The 14,298-nt window shown below is 49.0% G+C and overlaps 1 protein-coding gene across 2 annotated transcripts in view; it reads left to right on the forward strand.

Annotated features, from left to right (window-relative positions):
• PEMT (phosphatidylethanolamine N-methyltransferase) overlaps nucleotides 1–13,317 on the forward strand; it is a 101,935-nt gene extending 88,618 nt beyond the window's left edge. For both annotated transcript variants that reach the window (XM_083711851.1, XM_083711850.1), the window contains exons 6-7: nucleotides 7,795–7,869; nucleotides 11,303–13,317. In XM_083711851.1, coding sequence (XP_083567977.1) covers nucleotides 7,795–7,869; nucleotides 11,303–11,351 — 124 coding nt within the window. In that variant the 3' untranslated portion in view covers nucleotides 11,352–13,317. The remainder of the gene's footprint in view (nucleotides 1–7,794; nucleotides 7,870–11,302) is intronic.
• The last annotated feature ends 981 nt before the right edge of the window (nucleotides 13,318–14,298 follow it).

Genomic DNA, 14,298 nt, shown 5'->3' on the forward strand with positions numbered 1-14,298 from the left:
ACACCTCTGTAGGGAAGGAGTTTCACAGCTTAGGGGCCACCATAGAGAAGGCCCCGTCCCCAAGTCTCTGAGGGTGGAGTAACTACCAAGAGGGCCCATGTCAGTCTCAGCAGGCGGTCTTTCGAATATTTGGGGCATGAGTCATTTATGGCTTTAAACGCTAATGTGAGCCTGGAAATGAACCAGCAATCAGTGCAGTTGTTTTAAATGGGTTATATGAGATCTAACTGGAACCCCAGCTAGTATTCTACTCTACAGTATTGGCACATTTGCAAAGCTAAGCAGGGTCCGGTATGGTTTCAAATTGGATGGGGAACCGCGTGTAGAGATTTCTGCATTGCAGAGGGTTGGACTAGAGCAGTGTTTCCCAACCGGTGTTCCGCGGCACACTAGTGTGCCGCGAGACTTTGCCTGGTGTGCCGTGGGAGGGAGGCGGGCTCCATGTGCTTAGAGCAACAGGCTGCCGCCCCAAGCCTCGCGCGCCCGACGGGAGCTCCTGCCGGGTGCGCAAGGCTTGCAGACACTCGCCCGAAGCACGGGGCACCCTCCGGAGGGCTCCGCGTGCTTCGGGCAACAGGCTGCCGCCCCAAGCCTCGCGCGCCTGGCAGGAGCTCCTGCCGGGCGCGCAAGGCTTGCAGACACTCGCCCGAAGCACGGGGAGCCCTCCGTAGGGCTCCCTGTGCTTCGGGCAACAGGCTGCCGCCCCAAGCCTTGCCGCCTGGCAGGAGCTCCTGCCGGGCGCGCAGGGTTGCAGACACTCGCCCGAAGCACGGGGAGCCCTCCGTAGGGCTCCCTGTGCTTCGGGCAACAGGCTGCCGCCCCAAGCCTTGCCGCCTGGCAGGAGCTCCTGCCGGGCGCGCAGGGTTGCAGACACTCGCCCGAAGCACGGGGAGCCCTCCGTAGGGCTCCCTGTGCTTCGGGCAACAAGCTGCCGCCCCAAGCCTTGCGCGCCTGGCAGGAGCTCCTGCCGGGCGCGCAGGGTTGCAGACACTCGCCCGAAGCACGGGGAGCCCTCCGTAGGGCTCCCTGTGCTTCGGGCAACAGGCTGCCACCCCAAGCGGCATATAGTCAATATAGGCACAGAGTTAATTTTTTAAACATTTTCTAATGGTGGTGTGCCTCGAGATTTTTTTCATGAAACAAGTGTGCCTTTGCCCAAAAAAGGTTGGGAAACACTGGACTAGAGGATCCTTTGAGTACCTTCCAACTCTCTAATTTCTGTGATCTTATAAGTTGCTTCTCCAGAAACCAACTGAGGCAAGTGAAAAAGAAAGAACTAAGAGCAACCGGGAGACAAAAGATAAAGGAGCCATTTGAGAAAATATGGAAAGCCTTAATTGATTATACAATTGTAAAAGGATAATGTTTGCTTCCTGCCCTTGATATAATCTAGACTAAATTACCTTTCGACTTATCTTTTTATCTTGAAGCCCTGTAGGGAAGAATTTTATAAATAAAACCCCATAAAGAAAATACAAAGGAGAGAGAAAGTATTAAAATTATCACTATATATAGTACTGAGCTGCCTTAAGCCTGTTATGTCAATAATTCACCCCTTGCAAAGAAAAGGCATCTCTTAGAAAACAGGATGAAGCAACATTTTGAAAGAGCCAGAAATCCAATGCAATTGAATACCCATTTAAAATTAAACCCTGCCTGTGCCCACCTGCTATGTTTTTTTCCACCCTTCATTTCAAAAGCCTTCCTGAATAAAACATGTTTTCAACCAGGGATGGGCCAAATTCAGCTCTCTGGGCCTCAGGACACGGTGTGATTGTTTTTGCCCAGTGGAATGTGCCATTGGAGTCTGATAATGCCTCTTATTTCCTAGAGGGAGCAAGTTCCACAGTACAGGTGCCACAACTATGAAGGCTCTGCTTCAGGTGCTTACAGACGTAACTTCAGTGAAGGAGGGCCCATTCCCCATCTTGAGGGAACAGGAAATGTGGAGCTCCAGAAAGATCTTGGTCTGCCAGTTACCTTAACTGTGCAAAGTGGCCTCTGTGGGAAAATAATCGGATCTGGTGAAAGGCAACTTCCTATGATCAGTGGACTGGGAGACCCCCTTATCCCTGTATCCACTGGATCTGGAAGCTGAAGGAGGACGAGGAATAGTTTTCAAGAAGAGGTCTGAATCAGACTGTCTCCCACCCAGCGCAACTCAACCTCCCCTAATGCAGAAGGCGAAAGGAACAGTCTGAGGCCTTTCAGTACCAACACTGACCCTAATGACCCCAAGCCAGGGTGACCCCCCCTTTCCATTTCCTGAAACTCCACTTCAGAAGTGAGACTCTGGTGGACATGAAGTCCCTGCTTGCTGTTAAAGCCACTGTTGAGCTTTGTGCTGTTATCAGAACAACGCCTGTCTTCAACAGGAGCTGTCCAAAGTCCTGTAAGGCCTGTACCAACCTCATGAAGCATCCAGCCGCCTCTTGTTTCCTGTGTCGCCCAGCCTGGCTGAAATAGGGCAGCATTAAAGCAGAAGGGAGGGAAGCGGGTGGCGCTGTGGGTTAAACCACAGAGCCTAGGGCTTGCCGATCAGAAGGTTGGTGGTTCGAATCCCCGCGACGGGGTGAGCTCCTGTTGCTCAGTCCCTGCTCCTGCCAACCTAGCAGTTCGAAAGCACGTCCAAGTGCAAGTAGATAAATAGGTACCACTCTGGCGGGGAGGTAAATGGCATTTCCATGCACTGCTCTGGTTCACCAAAAGCGGCTTAGTCATGCTGGCCACATGACCCGGAAGCTGCACGCCAGCTCCCTCGGCCAATAAAGTGAAATGAGCGCCGCAACCCCAGAGTCAGCCACAACTGGACCTAATGGACAGGGGTCCCTTTACCTTTAAAGCAGAAGGGGGGAACATGTTGGAGAACTGAGTCTTCACCCCCTTCCCACTGGCCCACCTTAGCCCTCCCAGGGAGAGGAGAGTGAGTCCATTTGTGCTCTTTTCCCTGTTTGCAGCGAATACTTTCTCCCTTGAAGAAGAAAAAACTGTGTTTACTGAGGAGGCCTGGAAATGAGATTGCAAAAAGGAGAGAGAAACGTGATCAAGGACTAATCGCTCGTATTTGTGATGGTTCTCTGAAAATAGTTGCTTCTAGAATAGCAGAAGTCAATCCAGCTTTTCTTCACTCGGTCCCTTGACGCCACATTGATCGTTTTCTTCCTGCGTGCCAGCTAAACAAGGTCAGCCGCTGGTTTGGGCCCCTGAAGCAAATAAATGTTTTGAAGTAAGAACCCAACAGGCTCTCATTGCTCTCATCTCACTGCCTGCCCGGAGCGTCACTCAGTGGCTCAGAGATGGGATGTAATGACTTTTGCTCAATGCAAGGGGCAGGTCAGATTGATTACAGACTGGTCACGTCAGTTGTTGACTGCTGCAAGGAAGCCAGAAACTTCTCGATCTGCCGCATGAGTTGAGTCTGTGTGTCCGCGAAATGCCACCTCCTTTTCTCGAGGTCCCCTTTGCAGCCCCAAGAAAGCAGGTGGCGGCATTTTGGTTTATTTCAGAGGGAGGGGTGGAATTTAGAGCGTGGTGGGTTCAAAGCTCGCTGGGAATCTTTGTGGCTCCTTGGAGTTGCTAGTCGCTGTTTTGCTGCCATCAGACTGCTGTTCCGGAACAATGTCATACCAAAATCCTGCTGGGGCATTCTCAGACTAGAGTCAGGGGAGATGTAGATGAGTTTAGCTTACTCTGCCCTCAAGATTCATTTCTTGACCCCCCCAAATCTGGATGTATTTTTACCCCCTTTTTTGCATATGAGCCTGTTCCCAACGCGGGTGGTGCTGTGGGTTAAACCACAGAGCCTAGGACTTGCTGATCAGAAGGTCGGCAGTTCGAATCCCCGCAATGACGGAGTGAGCTCCCGTTGCTTGGTCCCTGCTCCTGCCCACCTAGTAGTTCAAAAGCACACCAGTGCAAGTAGATCAATAGGTACCGCTCCGGCGGGAAGGTAAACGGCGTTTCTGTGTGCTGCTCTGGTTCGCCAGAAGCGGCTTAGTCATGCTGGCCACATGACCCGGAAGCTGTACACCGGCTCCCTTGGCCAATAAAACAAGATGAGCGTCGCAACCCCAGAGTCGGTCACGACTGGACCTAATGGTCAGGGGCCCCTTTACCTTTACCTGTCCCCAAATTTGGGTCAAACTATGGCCTCAGCCAAAGATTTGGTCCAACACTTGGTCCACTTTTCTTCTTGGTCCACATAGAACATAGGTAGCTACCAGACCATTGACCCGCCTAGCTGAGAATGGGCTGCACCAGCAGCAATCTAGGGAGGTTTCTCTCCCAGCCCTCCTTGGAGCTGCCAGGGAATGAACCTGGGACCTTCTGCATGCAAAGCAGTTGTTCTGCCATTGAGCTACAGCCCTTGCAGTTGTCACATGGCAGCTGCTCCCAGAAAGCTCCAAACCTTGAGGTCCACCTGACCTGGTTTAACAGACCAACGGAAACCAGATATTGTATGGGGTTGATTGGCAGCTGCCTGTTGTGACTCTAACCCCTGGAGCCCTTTTGGAACTCTTTTTATGTTGACTTCGTCGTTGTTTTAAAAGCGGCAAATGGAAGTTCAAATAAATATACATGATCCACCAGATTTTAATCCCAATTGTTTAGTACACACGAACTCTGTTTGCATTGCTTGAGTTACCCAAGTATGGTTGCTGTCGAAACATGATCAAATAGTTCTTTATTCTAGTTAGGGCAATGGTTTGCTGTGTCCTTCCTTCTACGATGGTGCCTGCCGTCACAGATATACGCACCATCTGTTTTTTAAAAATGCTTCCCTTACATTTAACCTACTTCTGGGATGCAGCTGCTTTGCGTCGTGGTCTCGTATGATACGCGTTTCTGCTCTTTGGTATATCAAATCAGAACTCATGTGGGCCAATTGTTTACCTGGCAGTTTCCACACCTGTGACTTAACCTTATCATCAGACTCCAGCATCTAAATGTCCTTCTTTTTCCCACATTGTTAGTGCGTCTCGCTCGCCTGCCATCCTCCTCGCAGCAGCAAAATTGCCAATCACCAAGCGCTACCTAGATACTGTTTTTTGGTCATTCTCATTCATTTGTCCTCTCCGCTGTGACCCATTTCTGAAGTGGTTAACTCAGCTCGATCTGAGGAGAGGAACTTGATCAGGGCTTTCATCAGAACAAAACAATCCTCTAAGTGGGCTTAGGCACAAGCTCTGTACTCTACAGGCCCCGGATTGATCAAAGGATGACACACGTCACGTCGAGACGAATCCGTCGCCGGCCAATGAGGGAACGCTTTCTCCAAAACCCCGGCAGAGAAGCGGCCAGCTTTCCTAGGATGCTAACTTAACATCAATTCAGGCTACGTGCCCCTTGAGCCAGGGATTGTTAGCTCTTTTTGGAACTGGATTTCTGGAGTTAGTGCTGTGGGTGACGCCTCCCCTAGTCACTTCTCTGCCCCCCCCCCCAGCATCAGGCACACTGTACACAGAGAGACAGAAAACGGTCAGATTCACACTGCACATTTAAAGCTCTGCAATCCCACTTCTTCTTCGAAATAATTTTTATTTGATTTTACAAGTGCAAAGTAATACAAAATAGATATCCCTATTTAGAGGTTTCTCTGAATCTCGAGATTTCCCACCATCCCCTACACTGGTCCTATTGTCCACCTTTTCAACTGCATAGTATTTCATAATCCATATTATAAATCTCCCCATCTCACCCATGTTATTTGGTTTTCATCTGCTTACAGTTGTCTCTTAAATAAATCCCCCCCTTCTTTATTAAAGTTTTTGTCTTCTTGGTTCCTGAGCTTCCCGATCAGTTTTGCAATTTCAGCGTATTCCAGGCATAGGCAAACTTGATCCTCCAGATGTTTTTGGGACTACAACTCCCATCATCCCTGGCCACTGGTCCCGTTAGCTAGGGATGATGGGAGTTGTAGCACCAAAACATCTGAAGGGCCGAGTTTGCCTACACCTGGCGTATTCCAACCACCTGACTTTCCATTCCTCTCTGATTACTGCGATACCACTTTAAACTAGTTAAAAAAGGTAAAAGGTGTGGGACGCAGAAGATTAGAAGGCTCAGGGGCCAGGAAGTGGTGGTGGGAGAATGATGAGTGGTCAGAGGGAAAAGACTGGGAAGAGGAGGTGTCAGAAGCTGAAGAGGCAACAGGGCTAAGTGAGCGGGGAGAGTCTGTGGCAGAGAGCAGTCCAGACTCAGAGGCAGAAGCTGAAGGAGGAGAGGAGGGAGACCAAAAAGCAGAGATGAGTCAGGCTGCTGAAGAGTCCTGGGTGTCTCCCTGTACTACTGCCACAAGCTTCCCTCTCCAACTTGTCTCCCAGAACCAGAAGAGGCATGAAACAGGCGGAGGAGAGATTGGCATTGTGCAGACATAGTCTCTGATTGGTAAAACCCCTGGAGAGGAGGGGACTTAGACAACTACGGGGAGGCGGCTATGGGGAGGCCTCAGCCCAGTATACCTGAAAGAGCGTCTCCACCTCCATTGTTCAGCCCATACACTGAGGTCCAGCTCCGAGGGCCTTCTGGCGGTTCCCTCACTGCGAGAAGCAAAGCTACAGGGAACCAGGCAGAGGGCCTTCTCGGTAGTGCCGCCCAGCCTATGGAACACCCTCCCATCAGCTGTCAAGGAAATAAGCAATTATCTGACTTTTAGAAGACATCTGAAGGCAGCTCTGTTTAGGGAAGTTTTTAATGTCTAATGTTTTACCGTATTTTTAATATTTTGTTGGAAGCCGCCCAGAATAGCTGGGGAAACCCAGCCAGATGGGCAGGGTATAAATATATTATTATTATTATTATTATTATTATTATTATTATTATTATTATTATTATTTCAGCCTCAGCAACTGATCTGTGAGGCAATACCTACTGGGGATGAACTGCTATGGTTATTAGGCCTGACACTCAACCCAGTCTGAGGGGGCCATGTTTTTGCTAATAAAGAGTTAACTCCAACATTCACAGTGTGATTTACTGCCAGCTCACTCCTGACGGAGAACCACAAATGAACGGCACCCTAAGTCCCCGTCCCCCCCATGTGTCCTAGGGTGGGTTACAACATGATAAAGATTACAAAGTTAAAATAAATGCAAAGCATTCGGAATCAGAAGAATAGGGTGGATCGTGAAACACACTTTAATTATTACATGTCATTTTAATGATTTTTGGTACTATTTTTATGCTGTATAGTTACACACCTCCTTATTATATTCTAAGAGTTGGTGGTATTTACGTAAATACTTTTATAAATAAATATGGGGGCACATCCAGCTGAGTCTTCCTTTCGGATCTAGACAGCAAATGCACATCGGCACTTTTGAGTCTCCCTTTTACCTCCTTCTTTCTAACCTCCTTGGCCTACATTTCTGAGCTGGGGGTCGGGGAGTCGTTCCTCATCCGATTCTGCTGACTCCTTTTCGTGGGCTTATATAACCACCTTAAGCAGGCTCCCTAATCTCAGGAGTTAGCTTCATCATTCCATCTCCCAAAAGCAAAATCACATTGTTTAACTTAGCAAAGAGAGAGGGGACCCAATTAGGTCAAGAGGCAGTTTTCGCCAAGGAGAGATTGGCTGGGTTTTTTTGCCAACGGACAGAGTGGGGAGGTGGGGAGAGTTTGCCACCCGATGGCAAATTTGAAACTTTGGGCCTCCTCCTTCGGAGGGCCAGCACAACAGCTTCCCGGCCCCCTGACTCAACTGCGTCTTACATAAGGCCGTTCTAGAATATTGGCCGTAAGAAACCACTTACCCGTTTCTCACCTCTTTGTCTCCTTCCGCCTTTTCAAACTCAGGCATGCGAGCCCAGCTGGTCTCATCCTGACGACAGTGGTGGCGCTGTGCTACACAATTGCTTTGCGGTACGAAGGGTGAGTCTCTTTGGTCCTTGCTGAACGGAATAACCAGAAGCAATTTCGTTTCAGAGAATTGTGTAGAGGGAAGAGACACTCTCCCCTTGCCCTCCCCCAGTTAACTTACTCGTGTGTGTGTGTGTGTGTGTGTGTGTGTGTTTTCTCCCCTTTGCAATATGAAACCGCTTTGCACTGAGTCAGACTAAGGATCCCACAATCTCGAAATGTATTGACCGATTTGCTTACAGCATCCCTTCCCCCAACTTTTCCTCCAAGGAGATCGAGGGAGCGTACATAGCTTTCCCCCTCCCCCTTTCACCCCCACAACAACCCAGTGAGGTAGGCTAGGCTGAGAGGCAGTGACTGGCCCAAGTCGTGGCCAAGCTGGAATTTGATCCTAGTCTGACGCTCTTAAACCAGTGTTTCTCAAGCCTGGGTCTCCTGCAGCTGTTGTTGGACTACAATTCCCATCATCCCTGATCACTAGCTAGGGATGATTGGGGTTGCAGTCCAACAACAGCTGAAGACCCAAGTTTAGCCGGTCACCAGTTTAGCTGCTGCATTCTGCCAGATAGTCAGGCATGGGAGACCTGTGACCTCCTGATATTAGACCAGAATTCCTTCTGAAACCCAGTTGCTGGAAGCTACAAGAGGGGTGGGACACGGGTGGCGCTGTGGGTTAAACCACAGAGTCTAGGGCTTGCCGATCAGAAGGTCAGTGGTTCGAATCCCTGCAACGGGGTGAGCTTCCATTCCTCGGTCCCTGCTCCTGCCAACCTAGCAGTTCAAAAGCACAAAAGTGCAAGTAGATAAATAGGTACCACTGTGGCGGGAAGGGAAACGGCGTTTCCGTGCGCTGCTCTGCTTCGCCAGAAGCGGCTTAGTCATGCTGGCCACATGACGCAGAAGCTAAACACCGGCTCCCTCGGCCAATAAAGGGAGATGAGTGCCGCAACCCCAGAGTCTGTCACGAGTGGACCTAATGGTCAGGGGTCCCTTTACCTTTACAAGAGGGGAGAGTGCTGTTGTGCTCAAGTCCTGCATGCGAATTTCCCCCAGGCTTCCGGTTGGCCACTGTGAGATCAGGATGCTGAAATGGACAGGCCATTGGCCTGATCCAGCCGGCTTTTCTTATAGCTTTTGCTCTGAACCAGCAAAGAACTTTCTGCCAATACCCGACCCGATTAGACGGCTGGCCTCCCAAACCGGCAAGAAACATTTTGTACTCCTCCAGTTGCCATGCATGATTTTCTCTCGCTCGAACCCACACACTCGTTGAAAAAGCGTCTCCTGCTGCATTAATTATACGCTGGCAGCTCCCGATATTTCCAGTTCGTTCATTTAAATGTGATCTGCGAAAGGAAGGGGGAGGTCTAACTCTGCTTCCTCTCGGGCTGATGGAGAAACCCCTAGGTGGTGACTAGAAGTGGAGTTTATTTACCTGCTAGCAAAATGCCTTTTATTTAGGCGTGAAGAGGAGACAACATCCCATAACCCTGGCCTGAGGGAAGAGGAGATGTGTAGCACCCATAGTACCCTCTCCCACAACGTTCTTGTCAACCACATTCAATTTACCATGAAACTGTGGACTGTGGAACTCACTGCCACAGGAGCCAGCGATGGCCACCAATTCAGATGGCTTTGAAAGAGGGCTGGACAATTTCACGAAAGCTACCAGTTGCTTGGGACGCGGGTGGCGCTGTGGGTTAAACCACAGAGCCTAGGACTTGCCGATCAGAAGGTTGGCGGTTCGAATCCCTGCGACGGGGTGAGCTCCCGTTGCTCCTTCCCTGCTCCTGCCAACCTAGCAGTTCGAAAGCACAAAGTGCAAGTAGATAAATAGGTACCACTCTGGCGGGAAGGTAAACGGCATTACCGTGCACTGCTCTGGTTCGCCAGAAGCAGCCTAGTCATTCTGGCCACATGACCCGGAAGCTGTACGCCGGCTCCCTCAACCAGTAAAGCGAGATGAGCTCCGCAACCCCAGAGTCGGTCATGACTGGAGCTAATGGTCAAGGGTCCCTTTACCTTACCAGTTGCTTACTGGCCATGACAGCTGTGCCATGCCGCCACAGTTGGAGGCAATTAATGCTTCTGAATACTGGAAGCTGCAGGAGGGGATAACTCCCTTGTTTTCGAATTCTGCTTTCTGGTTTCCCATGATGGACATCCAGTTGGCCAATATGAGAACAGGACGCCGGGCTACGTAGGCCATCGGCTTGATCCAGCAGGAACTCCTCCTATGTTCTTATTTAAGTTTAGAAACAGAAAGCTGCCTTGTACTAAGTCAGTCCATTCTGCCATATAACTCATTGTTGTCTGCACGGACTGGCAGCAGCTCTCCAGAGTCTTGCTGTGCCCTACCTGGAGATCCCTGGGCCTGAACCTGAGACCTTATTTGTGCAAAGGATGTGCTTTTCTATTGAACTGCATCCCTTTCACAGGAAGTGATAGGAGCCACTAACATCAAATCCGCTCCTATACACTCAGCTCCAGCCTGGCTTCCATCTGTTGGTCATGCTAAGCTGTGACACACAGAACTGACTTACTTAACAATTATCAGAGACCAGGTTTGTTGGGGAAAGGGGCAAAGGTCGGGGGCCGAGGGCATGCTACGGACTTGCCCATTCTGCCACCCCAGCCATTTAACACCATATTCAGCCTGCATGTATAGGCAAGGATTTATGGTTCTGTTTTGGCAGTAGGGGCTCAAACAGATGGCTTCCCCTTGGAACTGCAGTTTACCTCTTACGAAGCTACAACTCCCAGCACCCTTCCCCCTGGTTTTCACCTGCAGTCTTAACAGAAAAAGGAGGGGGGAATACAAACTAAATACAATTAATAACAATAGATCCCAGCACCCCAAACTACAGTTCCCATGATTCTTTGGGGGAAGCCATGTGCATTTTATTTTATTTTATTTGGAATAATATTTTATTAAGTTTTAACAATAAAGAAATTATAGAACAACAAATAGAAAAAACACACGAGAAGAATACAGAAACACAAAAATGCAAAGATACAAAAATACAAACATTTAACATAAAAAAGAAAAAAAGAAAAAACTAAAATCCCTCTTTTTAAATTTCTCATCCTTGATTAACTTATTTTCCTGACTTCCTCACGCCTCCCTTTTTTGTATTCCATTTAGAAATTGGTTCAGCAAATTCATATCCTGTTTGTTTATCCTTAATTATTTTTCCTCACATATTATAGCTTCAAGTTTTCATCTAATACCAATCCAATCTTACATTTTACCTTGTTACTAGAACCCCTTCATTTCATTTCAATGTCATCAACATTCAAAACCATGTACGCTTTAAATGTGTGGGTTTGGCGCAGGAAGAGACGGGGGCAACGGGGGTCGTCTCATGTTAATCACCTCCTTCTTCTTCTTCTTCTTCTTGTCTCCCTGTCAAACTTGTATGCCGCTCCTGATTCCCTCTGGCAGGCCTTTCACAGAAGAAATCTATCGCCAGAAAGCAGCCAAGAGGAAATAGGCTACAAGAAGCCTGAGAAGAATGGCTCAGTTTGGAAGCTGGAAGCTAGCCTGCTGCTGCTGCCACTAGCTAATGGGTGCAGGATAATTTGACAGGGTATAAAAACTACAGCCTGACTTCTAATCAAGCTTTCCACTGACTCTTCAGAAGCCTCCTTTCGAGATGGAGTTGGGAGGGAGTGGTTGTGGAAGGACCCCCCCCCCCCAATCCTTCACAAAGCCTCTCACCAGCCCCAGGAGGGGAGGGGGCTTTTGATGAAGACCCCTGCCCCACCCCTGCCTTTCAGCAGCTTCCATTAAGTGTGCCAAGTCTGAATGCCTTGATTATATACTGGAGAGCGTCGAGAAAAGTGGAACAGGCAGGAGGCCTGGTTATTTTATGTAACCACACATCCCCAAAAGATGATTAATGTACATTCCTCTTGGGGAGAGGGGAGAAAAGCCATAATTGCACAGGCCCGTTGAACGCACACGAGAGCTTTGCCCCTGCTGGCATAGAGGAGATGGCGTTAACCTTTTGGGAAGGGAAGCAGGGTTTGGAGCTCGTTCCCGGCGCGGGAACGCCCAGCGCCGCAATTTCCCACGCCTTCTTCTCATGTCCACACAAAGGTTTAGAGGTCCTTCTTCTGCTACCCCTCTTCTCGCGGAGCTTTGCAGCCAGAGCATCACACTCGGAGGCTCGGCAGGTGTTTTTCCGTGGGGCACCCCAGAGTTCGCAGCCGAACCGCACGATCAGAACGGTTATATGGTTTGCCTTTTGCTGGGCTGAACCATTCCACACTGCAGCTGGAGAACTTGACAGGTTTTGAGCGAGGAGAGCCAAGCTCCTCTCCCCATAGAAAACAAACATGTCACGGGAAAGACTCAGCTAAACATTCTTCCTGATAAGCTAGAATTCTGTGCAGGGAGGCTCTTGCTGTTGTTGTTGTTATTAAATGTGACAGATTTTAAAGAAGCATTTCTCCCTTCCTGCCGTCTGAAATGGTACTTCCTGCCCAAGCTTCATCACATGACCCTGCTGCACGAGTATTTCAGTCCTCTACCTGGCTGTTTGGGTTGTGCACATTACTTGATTAGGACGTGTTGCACACTCAACTCCTCGCCCTGTGAGGTCTTTTGATTCTTGCAGCAGACTCCTTGCCCTCTGGCCTCTCTTTCTGCCCTCGATGTCATTGGCTGACCTGCTCTGACATCACGCCGTTAGAATTTAGGCTCCGAAATACGCGAGCAGCTTTTCCGAGATTAAACCTCAGAAGTATTATCTTTGGGCGCTTACGAGTCTCGCTCCAGCCACACCCAGATCAAATCCCTCTGAGGATGTCAAAGGGGCAGTGGGAGCCACAATATGACAAGTAACATGACATAAGCGTCACAAATCTTCTCTGAGCACTTGCCCAGAATACAAAGCCGATTGCCCCTTGGTTTGCGAAAAGTTGAAATGTATTTGAGGACATTTACCGCGGCTGAGGTCACATCGATGACGGCATGCTCAAACTGGTTTCCCTAGCGGGGCCTTCCTGCAGAGGTGTGTCTCTCCTCTGCCTGTCAAACTCCACAGCCCATATTTTCAGGCCAGGCCGAAAAGATGAGAGAGACTGGAAAGCCTTTTGGAGATCAAGGGATGGAAAAGCTATCGGGTGCCCTTAGCAATATGAGGAATCTGGTGCCTTTTTTTGCTGTGTGTACAGTTGGTGCTATAAATTCCTTTCCCTTTCTTTTCTCTCCTTACTGGTGTTCATTTATGGCTCTACCACTTTCCACCAGCCGGCCATGAAAATATGTGACCCCACTGCTCTCCCATTGTTTCCAAGATCTCCCAGACAATCCCCAGTATCTGCTTCTGGGGCTTATCCAAATTCCTTCCACTGCTGCCCTAACCTTCTGTGCCCCATATATTTTACCTTTCTGAACTAGCTCCAGTCACCCAAACTATACTCACAAAATACCAAAAGGTATTTTGAGCTTCTGTCTCCTTTTGGTGATAGGAGCTCAGGAGGCTGCCTTATGCAGAGTCAGGCCAGTGGGCCATTTTGCTCAATACTGTTTGCACTGACTGGCAGCAGCTGTCCAGGGTTGCAGGAAAGAGTCTGTTCCAACACTACCTGGAGTTTCCAGGAATTGACCTTCTGTAAGATGCTGTATGCACGGCGCAACAGCCCTCTCTCTTGCTGCGCCATGCCTCTGTTTCCCTTTCCCTCGGGTAAAATCCCCAGTGGAGAATGGGTTTTCCTTCTGGGAAAACAGGTTGCAAACAAACTTTATTATAACAGGTGTAAACAAGGAGTTTTGGTTCTTCTTCCACAGACATATAACAAACAGTGCTGTTGCTTTTTAGTAAAATGTATACCTGTCTTAAGTTATAGTTTGTATGCTGTTCAGGCTTAAGGTTACTTCCTTTTACACATCTTCCCTAGATCAGACTTCTGATCAGGAATTGTTGCTTGTTAACTGTTTGCTGGCAAGGGGAAAAAATCACTCAGCAACTCAACCTGCTCAGCAAACAAACTTTTCCATCACACTGTACCAGTGAGCTCTGGCCCTTCTCCGTGCTATATTAAGCAAGCTATAGCAAGGAAGCCCATGTCAAATTTGGGCTCTATATCTTGGTAGCATTACCCTGTCCCCCCCCACCCCGCTTTGTCCACAGCTGTTGGACCTCAAGGTGCTGAGTGCTAAATGCCCCCGTTTGAAAAAATAAAATACAGAAGTCCAGGGTTATTTGTGTGTGTTCCTTGTTCTGCCAGACGCATCGTATGCTATGTTCCCTGTTGCTTTTCGATCAGCCTTGTTCACGACTTCTTTAAAAGGACAGTATATTTAGATATTCCACACACCCACACCCCAGCCTCTCAACTTGCTTCATGTTGGCGAGGGGGCACTAGTCCCCCTAGCAACTGAGAAGGCAAAGATGCATTGCATTATTCAGACAACGTATGTCAGGTTTCACC

This window comes from Podarcis gaigeae, assembly GCF_964106915.1.
Source record: "Podarcis gaigeae genome assembly, chromosome: 14".
In the NCBI taxonomy this organism is placed as follows: domain Eukaryota; kingdom Metazoa; phylum Chordata; class Lepidosauria; order Squamata; family Lacertidae; genus Podarcis; species Podarcis gaigeae.